This window comes from Martes martes (assembly GCF_963455335.1).
Source record: "Martes martes genome assembly, chromosome: 5".
NCBI classification, from domain to species: Eukaryota; Metazoa; Chordata; class Mammalia; order Carnivora; family Mustelidae; genus Martes; species Martes martes.
In genome coordinates this window covers 64,294,915-64,317,443 of record NC_137892.1, presented here as the reverse complement: position 1 = coordinate 64,317,443, position 22,529 = coordinate 64,294,915, and the positions used below count along the sequence as shown (strand labels likewise).

The window sequence follows — 22,529 nt, the reverse complement described above, 5'->3', positions numbered from 1 at the left end:
TGCCTCTACTTTAGGCCATAATACTTAATGGCCTGGCTAGAGCCCAGAGACACTGGTTCTAAGACTTTTGGATTAGTTTCTTTACATATGAGCTTTGATGTCTTCACACTGCATTTCGTGAATGGTGAATTTTAGATTACTGGTTTATGATGAAAGGATGTAACTCAAAGCCAGAAGAGATGCATAGGGCAAGCTATGGGGAAAGGACGTGGAACTTCCATGCTCCAGGGCCTCGACTCTCCCCAAATCTCACCTGTCATCAGAGGTTTTTTTTTAGTTTTAATTCAGCTCTTCAGTGGATGTGAAGTGGTGTTTCATTGTGGTTTTATTTGGCATTTCCTGCTGACTAGTGGTGGTAAGCAACTTCCCATGCCCTTACTGGCAATTTATATATCTTCCTTTATGAGGTGACTCTTTGGGGCATTTGTCCATTTTATTTATTTTATTTTTTTACAGATTTTTTTGAGTAAGAAAGGGAGAGAATGCACACACACACACACACACTAGTTGGGAAGGGGGCAGGGGGGAGGGACAAGCAGACTCCCTACTGAGCAGGGAGCCTCATGTGGGGCTCTATCCTAGGACCCCCGAGATCATGACTTGAGCCAAAGTCAGATGCATATCTGATCGAGCCACTCAGTCACTCCGGCATTTGCCCGTTTCAAAAATAGAATTGTTTTCTTTATATGATTGGTTTGTCAGATATATGAATTCATAGTATTTTCTCCCATTCTGTGGCATGTCTTTTCATTTTCTTAATGGTGTCTTTTGATGAGCGGAGATGTTTAATTTTGATAAAGTTCAATTATCAGGTTTTTCTTTTATGGTTTGTGTTTCTGTAACCTAAGAAATATTTGCCTCTCCCAGGATTGTGAAGATATTCTCCTATCTTTTCTTCTGTATGCTTTATAGTTTTAGCTTTTATGTCAATGTCTATGATCCCTCTCAAATTAATTTTTATATATGGTGTAAGGTAGGGATCAAATTGTATGTTTTCCATGCAGATATCCTGTTGTACCAGCACCTCATGCCTTTAAGCTGGCTGAATGTGCCTTCATCCCTTTGCCCATCACACAAAAAAGTATTCAATTTTTTTTAAAGGTTTATTTATTTAATTTCAGAGAGAGAGAGCACACCCGAGCCAGGGGAAGAGGCAGAGGGAGAGAAGTAGACTCCCCGCTGAGCATGGAGCCTGACTTACTCAACCTCGGTCTCATGACCCTGAGCTCATGACCTGAGCCAAAATCAAGAGTCAGACACTTAACTGACATACCCACCCAGTGGCCCCCCCAAAAGTATTCTAAACCTAAACCTGAAATCTCAGGATTTGCATCTTTGTCTTCCACATCCTGTTGCCTCCCTAAAGCATAGCCAATAACTTTAAGTGCAAATTCTCATATCCCCCAATTATAAATGACTTGCTTCTTTACAATCATATATTTCAAATTGAAAGAGAGAAACGATTTTGTAAGGAAAAAACTTTTTAGCTTTTCTTTGACTCTGCCCTTCCAATGTTTAAGATGCAGACAAAGACAAAATCAGCTGTTGAATTTTGTGCCACAAAATTGTGTGTGTGAGTGTATATACAGTGAAATAATATGAAATTAGCATTTAAATCATTTTTTGGTGTTTTCAGAGTTAGTATTTGTCTGACTTTTTTAGAAAATCAACTTTACCTAAAATCCAAGGAATAAGAGTTCCAAAAAAAAAAAAAAAGAAAACAGGAAAGTGTTGAAAACTGCAAAGAGGGCAGGGAGTAATGGAAGCGATCAGCCGATATAAAATTGGGAATGCCCTAAGTGAGGGAAGTTTCTGTGGCCTGGTGGAGCTGGAAGCCAGAGTGAAGGAGGCTGAGGAAAAACCAAGTCATAACCAGGTATGAACAGAATTAAGAGCTAATTTTTTAAGCTGTTCCACTTAGTTGTCATCTCTCCTTAGGGTCCTATTGTCTATGATGGTTTCTCAGACTTTCCTTGTTTTTGATGACCTTGTCAGTTATAAGGAATACAGGTCAGGTATATTGTAGGATGCCTGTCTACTGGAATTTGTCTGATGTTTTACTCATGATTAGACTGGGTTATGGGTTTATGAGACAAAGCTCACAGAGGTAAAGGGCTATTTTTTTTTTAAATCACATTGTATCAGGAGCGTCAGAGGATTTCAGACAAACTTTAAAGCCATCATAGGACCTTAGGAACCCCCCGAACTCTGAGGCTAGGCCTTTCCCCTGACCCCTCCTTTCCACTCTCACCTACCTGTGGCCTCCAAAGCTGGGCAACAACTCCTCTCAGTCCTGAAATACTGTCCCCTCCCTTGTGGCTGCCCTGCTCTCTGCCCCCCACCTTTTTATAGTCCTTTTATTAAACTCCTCCCCAAATTACCCATTTGAGAGTGCCATCTTTCCTTGCTATGATCCTGGCTGTTACACCCACCTCCTCATCTTAGAGATGAAGTGAACAACTTGTCCAAACTCCCAGTTAGTGATCTGGGCCTTGGGACACTGAATCTAGAGCACTTTTGTTTCCACTCTGTAGCTGACACACATGGGAACCAGAATGAAACCCCTACAGTTCTTGGTCACTCCTGTGAGCTGTTGTCTCCACAGTGCTGTGTGTGGCCAGAATGGAACCTGAGGCAAAAGGAAATATCACTAGGACCAAGGGTGTCTTTATCTAAAGCTTTGATATTTTGTTCATCATGGCTTTAATTTTCATTTTATTATGTATTACACTGTAAAATTATTGGTCATGATGACTGAGTCTTTGTGCCCCCCCTGAGTCCCAGCCCTGTCCCTCCAGCTCCCCTCTACCTTTCTCACTACCACACCACACAGCTGGCTGTGGTCCTTGAGAGCCAACTCTGCTACTGTCTACAACCCTCCTCTCTTCCCTTTCCCTGGGCTTTACCTTTTGACTCTCATTAAGTGGCTGCTGCCATATCTTTGGATGTGGTCAGCCCATATTGTAGGGGGGACAGTTCTTTAATTTATAACTTGGTAGGAAGAGCAGAAGCCCCTCCACTCAATTTGCTCTTAGGTACCATCCGTGAATTCCAGGTGTGTGTGTGCGGAGGACGGAGAGGGAGGAGCCATAGGCCAGACTTCCAGGAGTTTACATTTGGAGTCAAAGACAGCTATATTAAAAGTTAGAATAAAATATGATCAAGTGTTGTCAGGGTGTATATAAAATACTATGAATGTAGAGCAGCTCAGTCTGTTGCTTACAGTTTGTGGAAGGAACAGAGGGTGGGAGGAAGGAGGAAGGGGAGGGAGGGAAGAAGGAAAGAAGGAGGGAAAGAGGGAGGGAGGGAGGGGGAGGGGAGGAAGGGGGGGAGAGGGGAAAAGGAAAGGCTGACGGAGAGGGGAAGAAAGCTGGCCACTGGCAGGGGTCTTACAAAAGTGTGCTCAGAGGGCACCACACACATCTCTCTGGTGCCTAGCTTGCAGCTATCCCTACTGATTTCCTTATTTAGAACATCTCCTGTCACTCCACATAACAGGCAGACGTTTCTCCTTTAGGTTTATTTTAAGGCACCAAGAAATGAGACTCTTTCCACTTCGTTTCTCTTCCGTCAGAGAAGAGGCTGAGGCGACGTGCCTGTGCGCGTCACCGCCACCTAATGACAAACACACCAACAGTTCTGGACCCGACTGTACTTTTCCCTTTGATGCAGGCAGTGGGAGATTATTAAATTGCATTTCATTATGATCTATCGGCTAGATGTTAGTCATGGCATATTTCGGAGTAAGCCTGAAGGAGGTTGAGATAACAATGTCACTCCAAAGTCAGGGAAGCCAATGCACAAACGCCAACAATCCCCAGCCTCCTTTGTACTTACTGATCTGCCAGTATCTTGCTTTGCGCTGGGCCATCTCACTCTTTGCTGCTAGCATAGTCATTTTTAAAACCCAAAATAAAATTTGGGGGGTTAAGTTCCAGGGCTCTTGCCTTTGAAGGAGGATCAATTACCTGGCTGGTCATAGAGAGATCTTTTGCGTCTAGACTTTATTTCTGACTCATGGTGATAATCTGGGCTGATCATTTAATCTCTCATTTTCTCCTATCTTCACTGCTTGGCAGTGTTCCTTTATGTGGGACATACAATATTGAATTCCTAAAATAATACTCATTGTAGATCATCATATTACAGGTGAGAAGACATGATCAAAGAGGTCATTAAATCATGGTTTTTTGTTTTGTTTTTCAGTCTTTTGAAGATCCCTATTATTTTGTGAAGTCAGCATCCCTTCTGAAAACTGCTTCTCCCTTCTCTGTCCACACGGCTGTCATGAGAGCAGTCATGTTATGACAGGATCTTATCCCCTGGGCTCTGAGCCTTTTCCTACGAAGTTGTATGGACTGGGAATGATGAGAAGATTGATTCAGGGTATTTTTTTATTTGTCAAATGGTAACATGTAAAGCTTAGCAATGGTTGGTGGCCAGTTTCCTGCCACAGACACTGCATGTGGGAGGGGAAGGCAGCCTGAGGCAGAGACACTGGAAAGTAGGCATTCAAATCCTTGTCTCCAGTGTTCTGCCCATGCAGTGTGCAAGATATCTGTGTCCTGATGGTTCCTCTTTTTGTTTAAGTTCAAACCTGGTGTTAGTTCCTTGCAGCCCCCCCAAATTCCTAATCTTTACTCACTGCTGGTCATCTTTTTTTTTTTTTAATTTAAATTCAATTAACATATAATGTATTATTGGTTTCAGAGGTAGAGGTCAGTGATTCATCAGTTGCATGTAAGACCCAGTGCTCATTACATCATGTGCCCTCCTTCATGCCCATCCCCCAGCTACCCCATCCCTCCCATCCCACTCCCTTCAAAGCAACCCTCAGTTTGTTGCCTATGATTAAAAGTCTCTTATGGTTTATCTCGCTCTCTGATTTTGTCTTGTTTTATTTTTTTCTTCTCTTCCCCTCTGATTCTCTGTTTTGTTTCTTATATTCCACATATCACTGTTGGTCATCTTAAGTAGAACAAAAGAAGATAATGGATTTGGAATGGAAATTACTGACACATGAGGGTTTCATTCAAGGGTTGGTTTTTACTAGTTCCCTAAGTGTATTTGTTTAGTTTCTTCCTTCCTGATCTCAAACACATCTGGAAAATAAATCTTATCTATTAAAAATGGTTGCATTAAAACAGCCAGAGTCATTCAAATAGCAAGTCATCTTGAATGCAACTGAAAATTAGTTTTTTTGTTGTTGTTGGCTAACAGTGAGTTTTATTCAGTCATCTTTATCACTCTCTCTTTTTTTTTTAAGATTTTAGTTATTTATTAGAAAGAGAGAGAGAGAGAGAGAACAAGCAGGGGGAGAGGCAAGGAGAGAGGGAGGGGAAGTCCTACATGGGGCTCAATCCCAGGACCCTGAGATCATGACCTGAGCTGAAGGCAGATGCTTGACCGACTGAGCCACCCAGGGGCCCCACGTCATCTTTATTTCTTAAAGAACTCAATCGTATGTACCATTTCCCAACTTTTCAACATATCAGTCAGGAAAGGGAAAAGGAAGGTCTTCCGAAGCATGAATCAGTGGTGTTCTCTGTTGAAGTAATTAACAAAAGAAAAAATTTACTACTACAAGCAGGGAATACTTAAGGGGGTCTTGGGATTGACCCTAGAATAGAAAGAGATTTGGGATTATGTAATCCCCTGCTTTTCATGATACCTCAGTGTATAAAATATTGCAGAAGCTTACACTTGGCTGCTGCAATCACATCACCAACCACGTGAGTGACTACAAAGTTCCCTCTGCATACTTAGCAATTGTCTTGGTGAGCCTCTTCAGCCTGAGCACAATTTGAAATCCTGCCCCATGACCCATGTTCATGAATTGAATATGAATCTATATTGTGTGGCCACCTTGACCCTCAGACTTGACACAAGTGACAGTTTGCTCTCGGGGTTTGTGAAAGAAAAAAATGTCTTAATCCTACCTAACAAAAAGAATGTCTTAACGCCACCCAACGGTAGTTAAAGACCTTAAAAGCATTGATCAGGGACTGTATCAACATCAACATTAAAGTCTCAAAAAATATGGAGAGAAAAAAAGACATTTTCAGAGAATGGAGGTGAATATACAGATAGTTTCCAACCAGGATGCCTAGGGACTCTGGGTTTACTAAGAATGTATTTCAAAATAACCAGTGAAATTGGTTGAACAAATGGCTTTGAAATATTAAGCTGGTTGTTTGAATGACTAAATCAGTCCATGAAATAATTTATCTTTTGTCTGCTGATATAGACCTACTTATTTTCCAGAAACTTTTCTTCTGTCTCATCCAAATTACTCTCCCATTGCTTTCAACCATTTTTATACTTTTGCTCATAGAGAATGGCTACTTGGCTTCTCTTTGTCCTCCTGTTCAATCTTCTTAGTTTTCCCCTATAAATTCTAGATTTTATACTTTACTTACTCTTTTTTTTTTTTTGAGTAGCCAAATGTTACATTAGTTTCAGGTATACAATTTAGTGATTTGGCAAGTTTATACATTATGCTTTGCTCACCACAAGTATAGCTACCATCTGTCCTATTAAATCACTATTACAATATCATTGACTGCATTCCTTATGCTATGCTTTTTATTCTCATGACTTACTCATTCCATAACTGGAATCCCCTTTACCCATTTCACCCAACCCTGCCCCCCTCTGGCAACCATCAGTTTATTCTCTATATTTTACAGTTTATGAATCTGTTTTTCATTTGTTGATTGATGGCTTGATTGACTGATTGATTGATGGAATCATATGGCATTTGTCCTTCTCAGGCTGACTTATTTCACATAGCATAATACCCTCTAAGTCTACCCATGTCGCCTCAAATGGCACCATCTCATTCTTTTTTTATGGCTGTGCAATATTTCATTGTGTATATATACCACATTTCCTCATCTGTTCACCTGTTGGTGGACACTCTGGTTGCTTCCATGTCTTGGCTATCACATTTAATACTTCAATAAATAGGGGGTGCATATATCTTTTCAAGTTAATGTTTTCATTTTCTTTGGGTAAATACCCAATAGTAGAATTATTGGATCAAGTGATATTTCTATTTTTAATTTTTTAAAGAACTTCCATGCTGTTTTCCACAGTGGCTATGCCAGTTTACATTCCCACCAATAGTGCATGAGGGTTCCTTTTTCTTCATATCCTCTCCACTTGTTGTTTCTTGTATTTTTTATTTTAACCATTCCAACAAATATGAGGTGCTACCTCATTGTGATTTTGATTTCCACTTCCTTGATGAAGTGTGAAGGGGCGGGTTGGAGAAGACCATCTCTATGGTGATGCTACCAAAGCCAGACCTCCAAAATAGGATAAACAGGAGTCTCCAAACTGAGTGATGGGCTTAATCCTGGGAGCAGGCCAAGGCCACAGCTAGGTTGACAGAAAAGGCAAATGGGCCCATGGCATGTGGGATGAGTGTTGCCTGAGGAACACTGAGGAAGGTCAGTGAGGGAAGGAGACCTGAAGATGGCCTGGCATGTTAGAGGCCAAGGAAGCTGGTCTTAAACCATTTATTTGTCTGTTTTATTCCTCTAAGATTTCTTTATACCATTTCTGAAATTCAGACATCTAAACAGTCCCAAGATGGGGAAAAGAACATGGTTCCCAGGTTTCATGACCTTTGGGTATCTTTCCCCTTCAGGCTTTCTGTGGTCTTGAGGACTGTTTGCAAAATTGGAGTACAGTAGGAAGGCCTCCCAGTTAAAAACTAAGAGGCAGCTCCCTTAGAGCTCAGATAGTCTTAAATATGAAAACATCAAGTTCCAACACCACTAGGTAAAGTACTGCTTAATTTTGAGTATTTATAAACTAAAAATAAACCATTTCCTTCAGTGAAAACTTGTATTATGTTCCCATTATTTGTACTAATTTTAATGACAACAAAAGCTAAGGGTAGTATTTTCTACCAGGCAGAGAGAGGTAAAACAACATGATGTTTTTAGAATTTGTAGTTGTCTTGCTTAGCATATAAACAGGAAAACCAAAATTTTAGCATCCCCAATATTTCCCACAAAATTTGACATAAACAGGAAGCAACTGTCTTCTGTCCAGTCACCAAAGATACTTATTTCTGGATCTCTAAGTCATTTGTTTAGCCCTATACATTTGCTGATAAGCAATTATAATAAAGCTTCTGGGCAGTTCTTTCTACTAGAGTATTAAAATAATCTAAGTATTTGAACGTGTGAAATAGAATGACTTCCTCCCTCACTGGTTCAGATGGATGCCGAGGTCATGGCTGCAGTTAGCCAGCCCAGGAGGTGTCCTACCATGTATACATTTGGGCTAAATGATAAAACTTGGCTAAAATCCAGAAGTTTATAGATGCCTGAGTTAGCTTTCCATTAGGGAAATGCTTAAAAGGAACTGGACCAGCATAAAAAACAAAGGGACAGAAAGAAAGCTTGAGCTGCATTATTGCCATTTTCTGCAAAATCAGACTTCAGCTTCTGTTTGGAACTAAAAACACCTCATGTTTCTTCCTGAGAGACATGAACAATTGCATGAATACTATATTCTCTGGTAGTTTCCAGCATGATTCCATCCATGGTTCTATGACAAGCCTGCATGATAAAGTGATAAGTGTTTGGCTGTTTTATGCATGTGTTTAACTATGTCACTTTGCTTTGCAACACCGAGAATTCCCTAAATATCCACAGAAAGAGATAATTCAGAATTTGGCAGATCCAGCAAAATGCCCTCCTTTATTCTCTAGCCTTACCTCATTCTCGCTCCCACAGTTTAGTTCAATAAGTTGTAAGTCCCTGAAATCATTCTTGGTGAATAATGCTGGACCACTCTAAAAATTTGTGGCTGAGAGGGGGACCCTCGTCATCAGCACGCACTTTGTCACTGAGACAGGGTAACCCATGGTTACTGAGCTCAGATCAGTTAAGGGGCAGAGAGCCCCCCCTCCTCACTGCTCTATAAAAGAGACCCAGCAAAGGGACCCTACCAGCTTCTAGCTCTCAGCCTGGGCGAAGGTGTAGGAAGCAAAGCCTGAGACCTTCAGAGCCAAGAAGACCAGCTGCAGAAGCCAGGCCAGCATGTCTCCTTCTTTCAAACTTCAGTATCACTTCGTTCTGATCTTCCTGATGGCTCTAAGAGGGGAGAACCGGTACCTAGAGGTGAGATATCTCCAGACTGACCCCATCACATCTTGTGTGTGTGTGTGTGTGTGTGTGTGTGTGTGTGTGTGTGTCCAGCCTTGGGGGGTGAATAAGCTGCATTTGTTGGGATTAGCTCTTTCTTCCCTGTCTTTTGCCCATTCCTTCTCCTGGTTTCCCCTTGGCTAGTCTTCCTCCCTGCCTCTTGGCCCCTGGGGATGCCCTGTTTGGTAGAAAGGATCTAAGACCTTTTCTTCTTTGGACGCGGGAGACGTTGATCCCGCCACTTTATTCTCTTTGCTGCGGGGCAGACCAAGGGCCCCGCTTCCAGTCCCCTTTCCCACCTCTTGAACTTCTCCCGACTGACTCATTTTCTTTGCCAGCTGCGGGAAGCGACGGACCACGACCCTTTCCTGCTCTTCGGCGCCAATCTGAAGCGGGAGGTGGCGGGGGAGCCTCTGTACCGCCGCGCTCTGCGTGAGTCGGGGCTGCCGGCGCGCGTCCGCGGGCAGCGGGGAGGTGGCGAGCTTGGGCTCTGCGCCGGGGCAGGAGGCTCCGGGCATCGCCGGGGGTGGGGTGGAGTGCGAGTCCCATCTCGGGGTCCCGCTGGAGCCGGAGGCGCGCCCGCGGGGGTCGGGGAGTCCGGCGCTGGGCGCTGCAGACCCGGGAACCGCGCACGCGAGACGGGCTGCCAGGGGCCGGCGCCTCGGGGGGTGCAGCCCCCGCCCCCCTGACCCCTTCCCGCAGGGTGCCTGGACATGCTGAGCCTCCCGGGCCAGTTCACCTTCACCGCCGACCGGCCGCAGCTGCACTGCGCCGCCTTCCTCATCGCCGAGCCCGAGGAGTTCATCACCATCCACTACGACCTGGTCTCCATCGACTGTCAGGGCGGCGACTTCCTGAAGGTGAGGCCACTGGCCAGCGCCCGCCGCGGGGCCCCGAGAGGGGACCGGTCGGGATGCGGTGCCCAGCGTGGGGGTGCGGGGCGGGGACCTCGTTCCGGAGTGGCAGAGGCGTCTCCCGGACCGCCACGCGGAGCGAACCTCGCCCCGCACCCGAGGGCCTCCCGCCTTGCCAGTCGCAGGGCTTTAAATTTCCCTCGGTGCGCTCCCGGGAGCCCGCGCTTCCAAAGACTTGAACTCGCGCCGTGAAGCGCTGTGTGAGATGAAAACTGATACAAACTGCCGGCCCCGCAGCTTGGGGCCACCTGGACGGCCAGCCCAGCTTAGAAGGCCGGCCCGCGTCTGTGCGGGGCATTCCGGGCTCGCGGAGGTCGTCCTCAATGCCGGGGTGACCCGGTTTGGAAACAGGAGGGCCCTGGTGGCTGGGACGGAGGCTGAGAGGGGGTCTGAGGCCGTTGGGAGGCGAGGACGGGTCCCCCAACCTCACCCCATCCCCAGTCCTCGTTGGTCTCCGTGAGTCTGACCCATTACGATGGTCATGATTAGAGCCTCCCAGGTGGAATTATTTTGAAATCTGGCAAACTCCTAGAAGACGTCTGGGTCGTGAAGCCGTTTGTAGCTGGTGATTTTGCTAATGTGAACTCGGTTGGACTCTTTTAGTTGGAGACCTGTGGTGATCTGGGGTACCGTCAGTAGACTCTGACCTTTTATCTAATTGCAAACTTTAACCAAAGTGAAGGAAAAGAAGTCATTGCTGTCTGAGTAGTTCTTGATAGTTTAATATGAAATAAGTGCTACAAAATGAGGGAAATGGGCACATTACAGCCTTTGGCAAGTAGGTAAAGTTGCTGCTCCAGTTTTTTTTTTTTTCTTTTGCTAGTTTTGAGATATTTTGTTAATATATTAAGGTGGAGAAGGCAGAGACTAGCTGAAACCCAAATTATGCTTGTGTGGAATTCTTCTGAAGATGGGGTGTGTGGGAAATGTGACCAAGATAAAAATGTATATTGTCTATAGTTTCATTTACCAAGGAGGACGAAATTATAAAGTAGAGTATGGTAAAGTTTACTTACTTTGGATTCTTTAAGGTTTGTGAAGAAAAAAATCATTATTAGTAATACTTGCAGACCACCTTCATGGTCAGAATATATATATATGGAAAGCAAGGGGGCAGGGGAGTGCAGACTGTCAGTCACCCACTTACTGCGGAGGACTCCTTGCTAGGGAACTCTCCTTCCTCCCTTTTTAACACAGCTGTGTCTTCAGGAGTTGATGGAAAAGATCACCTATGTCTGTGTTTTTTGTCGGAAGGTATTTGATGGTTGGATTCTCAAGGGGGAGAAGTTCCCCAGTTCCCAGGATCATCCTCTCCCCACAACTGAGCGGTACATAGATTTCTGTGACAGTGGTCTAAGTCGAAGGAGCATCAGATCTTCCCAGAATGTGGCCATGATCTTCTTCCGGGTTCATGAACCAGGAAACGGATTCACCTTCAGCATAAAGACAGATCCCAACCTCTTTCGTAAGTGGACTCCCTCTCTTCCCGGTGGGAAGGCAGGACTTGGACGGAGTGTCAGGTCTGCTTTTCAAAGGTAGTGTGACTGCACCGGCCTTAAGAAATTACGAAATTTGAAGTGAGGAATGATTTGAATGGGAATTCTTTTGCCATTAGAAATGACCTAAAGGATATTTCCTATTCATTACTCTGAAAATCAATTCAGTTTTTAATTTATTTCCCAGGCTAGGTAGGATATTGATTTTTTAGTAGGTAAAATTTTATTTTTTTTCTTTAGTCTTTTTCTGATCTTCGGAGGCACTACAATGGATTCAGTTACCAACTCTGAGTCTTTCCATTAATCTGGGATTAGCTTGAGGAATCAGATCTGAAGTTGCCATCTTAGAGATATTTAGGCAAAGGCTCTATCTGGGATGTGATAGACAGATTTCATGTCCTAAGCAGAGGGTTGGACAGAAGGACCTCTACATTGCTTTCTAATTCTGAGCCCACCACTCTAACTTATGTCGGATACTCACATAGATGCTATAAATCTGAACAGCCCAGGCCTAAAATATGTTATTATAATCAAAATTAGTTCGTTCATCTGCTTATATTTTTTTAAATCGGGAAAAGAAAAAAATTGCTCATTTTTGGCTGCATACGATTGTATTAACACTTCAAATGGTGGAAGAATACGATCTAATCTGCCAAAGAATAAGGTATTGACTTACCTTCCAATTTTTATTTTTTAAAAAAGAAGCCCCCAAAAGTCCATTTTTGAGGACTGGAGCAGAATAACCCTAGAAAGCAACCTGAAATGTTTCTCCTATATTTGTATGGTTAGAAATCAGAAATCTTCTAGAATCACCAAGGGATTTCATTTCCTTTTGGAATTAAGTGTAATTTAAATTTAAATTTAATTTAATTTAAATTTAAAATTAAGTGTAAATTAAACATAGGAAGGAAGAATTCTGACCTATTCTGATCAATTAGAAATCTTTGGCCCATGGAGAACAGTGTGGAGATTCCTTAAGAAATTAAAAATAGAGCTTCCCTACGACCCTGCAATTGCATCACTGGGTATTTACCCCAAAGATACAGATGTAGTGAAAAGAAGGGCCATCTGTACCCCAATGTTTATAGCAGCAATGGCCACGGTCGCCCAACTGTGGAAAGAACCAAGATGCCCTTCAACGGATGAATGGATAAGGAAGATGTGGTCCATATACACTATGGAGTATTATGCCTCCATCAGAAAGGACGAATACCCAACTTTTGTATCAACGTGGACGGGACTGGAAGAGATTATGTTGAGTGACATAAGTCAAGCAGAGAGAGTCAATTATCATATGGTTTCACTTATTTGTGGAGCATAACAAATAACAAGGAGGACATAGGGAGATGGAGAGGAGAAGGGAGTTGAGGGAAATTGGAAGGGAGGTGAACCATGAGAGACTATGGACTCTGAAAAACAACCTGAGGGTTTTGAAGGGGTGGGGGGTGGGAGGTTGGGGGAGCCAGGTGGTGGGTATTAAGGAGGGCATGTATTGCATAGAGCACTGGGTGTGGTGCATAAACAATGAGTTCTGTTACGCTGAAAAGAAATGAAAAGAAAAGAAAAGAAACCTTTGGTCCAGGATCGGCAAAACTCTGATACTTCTTGTTTCATAGTTAAGAGAATAAATGTATTATAAGTCTGTATTTGAGATACAAAACAAATCAGAAAGTCTTATGATAAAGTTAAACATTAATATTTTACCTTTAAAAATATTTTACCTTTTTTTTTTTTTTTAAAGATTTTATTTACTTGACAGACCACAAGTAGGCAGAGAGGCAGGCAGAGAGAGAGGGGGAAGCAAGCTCCCTGCCGAGCAGAGAGCCCGATGCGGGGCTCGATCCCAGGACCCGGAGATCATGACGTGAGCCGAAGGCAGAGGCTTAACCCACTGAGCCACCCAGGCGCCCCCAAAATATTTTACCTTTTAGTCAATTTATCACTTAACATGCAGGAAATATTTATTCAGACATAAACTTGCTTTCTATTTTTCTCAGCCTATTTTGTAGTTATTTTTTTATTTATTGAACTTCATTATTTTAAAAATATCACATGGTTCCAAGTTCAGTGAATGTAGGTTTCAGGCAGGTAGGGTTTGACTTCTGGCCTCACCTTTGAGTTTTTATTCTTTCAGATTTACAGCTCAAATTTGGAGACTAGTTAATGAAGTGTTTCTAGAACTTCTACTAGCTAGTGTTGTTTGACTGATTATTAATTTATGTCTGGTTATTAATTTATTGTTGTAAACAAGGTAGCTCGTTGAGACTGGGATCAGAAGCCCCCTTGCCACCCAGGACCTTCCAACAATGTCCATATCTCCCTGGTGACTTTTATCCCTTCCCGACTCCAAACTGCCCTTGTGATATCTCTTCTTGTCCAGGCCACAAGGGCCCTAGACCATGAATAGGAGCCTAGAATAAGGATAGGATAAACTTCTATGAAGACCCAGCATACCAAATAGTGAAAATGTGATTTTACTTTTCCACAAAGCCTGCAATGCGATCTCCCAGACCCCCAGTGGAAGGTTTACCCTGGTCGTCCCACATTTGCATCGAAACTGCAGCTTCTCCATAATTTATCCTGTGGTCATAAAAATATCAGATCTCACCCTGGGACACTTACATGGTCTGCAGTTCAAGGTAAGTTGCTTTCTTACTTCCCAGTTATGTACTAAGGCCACAGCTTTATCAGAGGAGGAGGAAGCATTCAGGGCAAACACAGACATTAGCAAAGTGCAAGAACATAACCTTCTGTTGACTATCAAGCTCTCATGCGCTTTGCCCTCGCTGCTTTGATGAAAGCCCCCTTCTATTTCCCTTACGCTGCATGTTGAGTGCTCAGGTGCCCCTTCTGATTACTTGACTACTTCTCTTGTGATGTAAGAAATGTTTTCAGTTAGGAAAGTTGTGGCATATAATTACAATTGAACTCTCTTGTACTTGCCTCTTTTACAAAAATTCTCTCCTAGCAGAACCTAGTGTGAGTCATCTACACAGCTGTTTTTCTGATTATTGGAATTTTTTTATCACATGAAGGAAGTATCTCAGTGACAGAACTGTGTGATGAAGGAATGCTAAGTGTAGCATAAAATACAAAATTGGATTTTTTATATTACAAAATACAGTAAAGTTTTGAAGATTTTTTAAGACCTTTTTTTACATTTTTTTAAAAAGATTTTATTTATTTATTTGTCAGGGCAGTGAGGGGGAGAAAGAGAGTGAGCACAAGCAGGGGAACAGCAGGCAGAGGGAGAAGCTGCCTCCCCACTGAGTAAGGAGCCCCACACGGACCTGGATCCCAGGACCCCGGGATCATGACCTGAGCCAAAAAGGCAGACGCTTAACCAACTGAGCCACTCAGGCATCCCTTTTTTTACATCACATTTAATTAAATATATTTTGTATGAAAATATTAGTTGAGAATCTCCATCAATCTGTATTTCCATGAACTTCTGTATGGACTTTACAATTAATGCTGAGCTTGACCACATTTTTGGGGGCAGGGGAGAGCATTGCTGGCTTCTTCACTCTGAGTCATTCTCATTTCCTTTCACTTTCCCATATTCCTAGGTTAAGATAGCTCATATATTTGCTGACATCAAAGACGGTCATTGCTCCTCATCAGGCAGATTTCAGTGAAAACCAAACAAACAGGACCAGCTCTGAAAAAAGGCGTATATCTAATTTCCAATAAACCCTAATTTCATGGGCCAGTGCCTATTTTTTTTGTTTTGTTTTGTTTGGGCCTTAGTGGAAGAAAATAATCCTTTGATAAAGACCAGAATAAGCAGATGTCTTTGGCATAGTCCTCTTTGTTTTTTTTTTTTTTTAAAGATTTTATTTATTCACTTGACAGATCACAAGTAGGCAGAGAGGCAGGCAGAGAGAGAGGAGGAAGCAGGCTCCCTGCTGAGCAGAGAGCCCGATGCGGTGCTCAATCCCAGGACCCTGGGACCGTGACCTGAGCCGAAGGCAGAGGCTTTAACCCACTGAGCCACCCAGGTGCCCCACTCTTTTTTTTTTTTTAAGATTTTATTTATTTATTTGATGGAGAGAGAGAGATCACAAGTAGGCAGAGAGGCAGGCAGAGAGAGGGGGAAGCAGGCTCCCACTGAGCAAAGAGCCCGATGCAGGGCTTGATCCCAGAACCCTGAGATCATGACATGAGCCGAAGGCAGAGGCTTAACCCACTGAGCCACCCAGGCACCCCTGGCATAGCCCTCTTGGCCTGAGATCGTATGCCTGTCCTGATGTATACCTCAGAAGATGGCAAGCACAATCCCAGGTTGGGAGATCTGCACTTCAGTTGTTCTTGGCTGTGAGGAGTAATCTTGGTGTTTCTGCTTGAAAACCTGTTGAAGTCTGCAGAGTTCTAGGCATCTATTCTTTTACAAAATAGTTTTTGAGGTCTTCCTATGTTCAAGGCACTATTCTAGATGCTGGAAATGAGCAGGGAGCAACGCACTCCTGCTCACACAGAACCTGCATTCTTGTGGGTTGAGATAAGCAGAAGAGTAATGCATTCAGATAGTGATGAGTGCCCAACAGAAAATGAGGCAGAGTGCTGCAATCCACAAAGGAGTAGAGAGAGGGGCGGGGAGCTCCTCGAGGTAAGGTGGTCAGGGAAGAAACCCTCTGAGAAGGAGATGTTTAAGGTAAAATGTGAGTGATAGGTAGGAAGGGCCCAGCCGCCACTGGAAAAGCCTGGAACACAGGGGACAGTAATGCAGAGACTCAGAGGGAGGAATGGGCTTGCTGGGTCCCAGAAATAGAAAGAAAGGTGGAGCGGGGGGATATTGGACAGCATCAAGAAGGGCAGAGCCAGGGTGTGGAGAGCTCAGCAGGGCATATGAAGGAGTCTGGGTTTATTCTAAATGCAGTGGGAAACCACTGAAGGGTGTAGGCAGGAAAGTGACATAATCCATTTGATTATGCTCAGGTCCAGTGAAGGTGGTTGGGGATTGCTGATCTTGTGACCACATTAACTAATGAAGTCCACGGAGGGAGGGAGAGGATTACCTAAAGGCCATTCTGGCTGGTGAATGGGCTGTGGGGGCCAGAGTGGTGCAGGGAGGGCCATTGTCACAGTTTAGGCAAGAGAAGGTAGTGGCTTAGTCCAGGTAGCCAGAACCTCAACAGAGAACTCTAGGGGCTCACTACCGAGGAGCTGAACACAGCAGGGTAGTGTAGTACTTCTCATTCCCAGGAATAGCTGAGAGGTTTGGGAAGAGCAGAGGAAAGTCACTGAACGTCAAGGAACAGGTGTGTCCAACTTCCTTGTTTCTTCTTGGTTCCCCTCATTTTAGCTCCTACTTCTTCCTAACTTCCTTACTTCTCATTTCTCTCTCTGGGGTCTGCCTTTCCCTTCACCACCTCATACTGAAATTTAGAACCTGAAGAACCAAGTGGACAGTTTAGTCTTAAGGGATGTTCCCCCTGGACATTCTCTCCTGAAGAGAAAGACAATTAAGATGTTTTTCCCCTTCATCTCTCATTCAACTCTTCATATAAGAACATAAGCCCTATACACAGGAGGGCTAATTAAGCCTCTGTTTCATTATTGAATGAAATTATGTGTAGAGCATCTAAGCATAGGGCCCAGGATATAGTAGACACTTAAAAAATGTATGTCCCCACCTCCTTCCTTGTATTAGCCAAACAGTTGGTTTTATATTACTTCCTCATTTGTTGTCCCGTTCTAGTTGCATTTCAGTGTCTTCTAGATGTTTGAATGTGTGTGTGTTTAACATTTTCTATTTTATTTTATTTTTTAAATATTTTGTTTATTTGAGAGAGATAGCAAGAGAGAGCACAAGCAGGGGGAGGGGCAGAGGGAAAGGGAAGAGCAGCCTCCCTGTTGAGCAGGGAGCCTGGCAAGGGAATTGATCCCAGAACCCTGAGCCTAAGGCAGAAGCTTAATGGACTGAGCCATCCAAGCGTCCCTAACATTTTCTATTTTACTTTTTTAAAGATTTTATTTATTCATTTGATAGAGAGAGAGAGAGAATGAGAGAGAGCAAACCTGAGAGGGGGAATGTCAGAGGGAGAAGCAGACCCCCTGCCGAACAGAGAGCCCGATGCAAGACTTAATATGGGACTTGATCCTGGGACTCCAGGATCATGAGCTGAGCCGAAGGCAGTCACTCAAGCAACTGAGCCACCCAGGAGCCCCACATTTTCTCTTTTTAGATGTTGTTCCCTATGTGGCACTAGATCTCTCAATAGTCTGTCTCAGCGAAGAAGAGGATCACAGGCAAAACCGACTGTAATTTTGCGGGACAGTGCAAGACGAAAATGTGCGGGCCCTTATCTTAGAGTTATTAGAAATTTCAGGTGACAGCAGAGCCTTAAGCCAAGCACAGGGCCTTTGTAAGTGTGGGCCCTGTGGGCACAGGGGACCATGCCGACGAGGCCAGCAGACCTGATCAGCAGAGATGGGTGGCCCAAGGGGCAACCTCTGAGAGTGGCTGCTTTATTTTTGTGGGGAAGTGAAGTGCAGGAATTGCCATGGACAAGGCAATGTGGAAAGGATGAAGGGAAGTGGAGAACAGTTACAGTGGATTGCATCCTGGAATACATTCCGGTTTGGAGTAGCTTGAAATAAATTTGTTTTAGTTGGGAGGAGAAAGACACTGGTAGCTCGACCTACCTTGACCTCCAAAGGAGCGTTCTTTTCCTTCTTTAATATTCTTAGAACTAATCTAAATGCCCATTAGTAGAAGTGATAAGGATTGTCCCAAGAGCAGGAAAAGTCCTTTCTAAAGAAGAGGAAAAGAGGTGAGTTGAAAGAAGAACTGGTATGAAAGCCCTATTTATAAATATGGACTGCATGTATTAAGAAATTCAAATAATTCCATATGTATGTGCAGATGATTTAAAAAGTAAAGCATTTTCAGATTCAATTTTCACTCATTTTATGTGGAGTTTACAGATTCCCATTTCATCATTTCGGTCCTTGAGATTATAATATATTTTTTTAAATGCACACACATGTAAAGAAACTGATTACTCAACTCATTTAGAAGAGCAGTTCTTACGATTTTGTTCCTTAGAGATGTCTTTTCATTTCCGGAGTCCCGGATGTTCAATGAAACAGCACTACCAACGTGGCAACGGCTGATTGAGGGAATTCACCAACATGTGGTTGGTCAAATGGTTTGACTTTTGTTGAAATATATCTTTCTCTGCTGCTTTATTCTCTTAGAACCCCTCAGCAGGTTGTGGGGGAATAGGAGATTTTGTGGAGCTGCTGGGAGGACCTGGCCTGGACCCCTCCAAGATGATGCCTTTGGCTGACCTCTGCTATTCGTTTCATGGCCCTGGTGAGATATTTCTTTGATTATTATTTATGAGCCTGTCAAGATTCCTTTAATAAAACTTAATACTCCCTCAAATAGAACACCTCAGATTTTTTATACATGAAAAGGCAAGTTCCACCCAAAAAACTTGCATTTTGCACCTTGAGCCAATGTAAAGATTTTTATATTTGAGCATATGTATGGTATCGAGAAGGCATTAGCAAAATACCTGACACTGGGAGAGGAACCTCTGAAGAGAGATGGGTGCATGTTTAAAGTTGGCCCCAAGAAAACCATGAAAATGACTATTTTTATGTTCTGTGCTCTTTGTACCTTCTTAAAGGTGCCTGCTTTCATCCTCTAGAGACTAACAAGTTTACTAACTGAAAACAATGCTTCAAATAGATGTATAATCAATTAGTAAGAGTATAATAATAAAGCAATATCTTTTTAAAATAATGGAGCAATAGATAACTAAATAACTTTTCCATATATGTATATGTGTGTATTATTCATAGTACATAAATTCAAAAGTGTTATGCTTTATTAGACATCCTCAGAACTGCTGAATGTCCCCAATGTCTAAGGGCAAAGTGGGCCTCTGGAAGACCACTATAAAAACAGAAATACATTCTGAAACTGAAAAATGGTCACTGGTAATGAAAGACCAGTTTAATACATGGCATGCCAAGCAAACCCAGATATTCTTTGTGGGGGATCAGTGAAGGTTTTCCATCGGTTCATGGTTACGTGGGGTGAGGGGGGCTGGGAATTGCTGGTTTAAACTGTGAGTACATGTGGCTTGGCTTGCCTCTTACTGTGTTCTCTGAAGCACTGGATCCTTCCATGCTGGAGGGTACCTGCGAAAAGATGCATTTGCTCTGGGTAAGAGTAGGTTAAGGTCTAAAGAATACTCTTGCCTTAAAATTTAGGTAACTGAAGGCAGAGGAATTTTGGTGCAGTTATGTCAAATAATAAGTAAATCAGGTGCACATTAACAAAGGAAATGGAGCATGTTACATATATCAAAGTTTAGAGTGAGAACAGAAAAAGAATAACCTTCCAAATCATTTAAAGAAAATTAAATTTGGACCTGCTCATAGAAGCTTAACCTAGACTCCCAGGTTCTTACATAAAAGTAATTATAGGGTTTATACTTATAATGTCTCTGAATTGACTTTTACCTCAGGTAAGTATCTGGCTGTTTTACTTCCTCTGAACCCAGGCACAGGTTTGTGAAGTACCTGTAATGCAATAGTAATGCTAGTGTTCCTTGGGATGCAGGCCTGGCAGAGACAAGGGGCTGGGGAGCGGAAGACAGACAAAATTAAAATTAAAACAGCAGAAAAAATTATTGTTGGGCAGATAAATCTTACCTCTGGAACCAGCTTGAGGGGCACCTGGGTGGCTCAGTCATTAAGTGGCTGCCTTTGGCTCAGATCATGATCCCGGGGTCCTAGGATTGAGCCCCGTCCTGGGATCGAGTCCCCTGCTCAGTGGGAAGCCTGCTTCTCCCTCTCCCACTCCTCCTGCTTGTGTTTCCTCTCTTGCTGTGTCTCTCTCTGTCAAATAACAATAGAACAAAAGTAAGTATATTCGTGTCTATCTAAACTATGCAAATGATTTTTTGGTTATATGTAAACAGGGTTATTATCTAGGCTCAGAAAATAATAAACAGGTGATATTTCTTTAGTCGACACAAAATCCAGCATACACTCCATCCTCTATCCCTGCCCACTAAATGCCACTTGCATCCTCAGATAATGACAACCAAAAACTGCCCCTGCAAATTTCCAACCTGTCCCTAGAGGGCGGTACTGTTCCTGCTGAGACCCCCGAACTACACCAGAGGTGCAGAGTAGACAGCCGGCTTCTCTTCACTGCCTTTACTGTGGAAGCCTTGCAGGTAGGAAGGAGAACATGAAAAGTGCAGAGCATCTTATTGCCTCTGTTGAATAACAAAAATTCAACTGAATAGATTTTAAAGATCTCACTGGCTTTATTAAACAATTCATGAATTGGGCAGCATTCCTTCTAGCAGGCAGAGGGGACTCAAAGGCATTGTACCAAATGGAAGGTTTTTATAGAAGGGGGGTGGGTGGGCAAGAAATTTGGCAAAAGAAGAAGATTGTTCCAGACAAGGCCACTTTCCCTTAGGGGGGAAAGCAAGGTGTCTTGTCATGCGGATTGCCTCATCTTCCTTTTGTGGGATGCAGAGGGCCCCTGTAGCTGACTCATTGACAGGATAGAAAAATTCCTGACTGACTGATTAAGGCTACCTTTGGGGGTGGGGGGGAATGTTGAAATTACAACTAGATTAGGTATGAAGCCCCAGTTTCATACCCTGGTCTAAAGGACACAATTTTGGGCTTATGATTTTCTGTCTCCCCCCCCCGCCCCCGCCGTGATTTTCTTAACTCCTCTTTCCAGCCAGTTTTATTTGGCTAACAAATGCTTTTACACATGAGGAAACCTGACTTCACTTTTGGTATTCTACAATTAATTATATATTATAATAAAAATGAAAACAGGACATTTCGCCTGATGGCAGGCACATGGCTTGAGTATGTGAGAGGAAGCTACATCCACTTGCTTTCCTTGTGTTTAAATGATCTTGTCGATAGAATGGTTTGTGTGGTTTCTAACCTACAGGGAACCTTTTACTTTTTTCATGAATTGTAGCCCAAATGAAAATCGGCTGTGACAACACGGTGGTGCGCATGGTGTCCAGCGGAAAGCACATAAATCGTGTGACTTTTGAGTACCGCCAGCTGGAACCATATGAACTGGAAAACCCAAGTGGGAACAGTATCCAAGAAATCTGTTTGTCTAGTCTTTGAGTAACCAACCCCAGTGATTTACATGCTGCTAGTTAAGTGAGTTCTTAATGGCTATTGTATATGATTTTGATGACTAGCTAGTTAAAAGCCTTTAATATCAGTCAGTATTCCCAGGCTTGAGCACACATTAGACACATACACACACGCAGACACCCTGTGTGTGCACAAATGTGCATTAATTTTTGTACCTTGCTTCTTTTTCATTGTAATATGTGGATGACCACGTGGCGGCAACTAGCCCCCCTTTGGTAGAAAAACAGTTTTCTGTAATTCTTTGGTATGCTACAAACCTGAACTGGTAAGAGAAGCACAAAGCAATGGCCAATAAGAAATTGTATCTCAAAAGAAAAAAAAATGTATCTCCAGGGAAAATGCCAGAAATGAATTAAAATGATGGTGTTCATATCAGTCTTAGAGCAGAAAACCATTGAATGTCTGTGTATACCAAAGTAGTTGCACTGGTTTATTTTCTGTTTGTTACTCTGTTTATAATAGGCAATAACTATAACTATTCTTTATTGATTTGTAGCATCTTGTTTCTAACACAACTTTGTAGCATGGAAAAAGTTTCCATCCACAGATACAAATGTGAATAAATATGTAAGAATATTGGCATCGTGCTTTGTTTTCCTGAGTAGTCCCCTCATTTACTACCATCAGAAAATAATGTTCTTACGTGCTGCAGAAGCAAATGCTGAGCTAAATCAGTTTAGACTTCTTACAGCCAGTAGAACTTGGGCCACAGGAATAGAATTATTTAGAGCACAGGGCAGACTTCCAGTGTTTGCATAAAAAACACTAACTGGTCTAGGCAGCAG

General features: G+C 43.0%; 1 protein-coding gene across 1 annotated transcript; it reads left to right on the top strand.

Moving 5' to 3' along the window:
- Positions 1–9,059: 9,059 nt before the first annotated feature.
- Positions 9,060–22,313, top strand: CRHBP (corticotropin releasing hormone binding protein; the record flags this gene model as incomplete). The annotated part of the gene is made up of 7 exons (XM_080804793.1): positions 9,060–9,140; positions 9,503–9,596; positions 9,867–10,024; positions 11,333–11,543; positions 14,065–14,213; positions 18,778–18,895; positions 21,554–22,313. 7 exons carry the CDS (start codon positions 9,060–9,062, stop codon positions 21,709–21,711), a joined length of 969 nt encoding a protein of 322 aa, XP_080660919.1. The 3' UTR covers positions 21,712–22,313.
- Between the last annotated feature and the right edge of the window lie 216 nt (positions 22,314–22,529).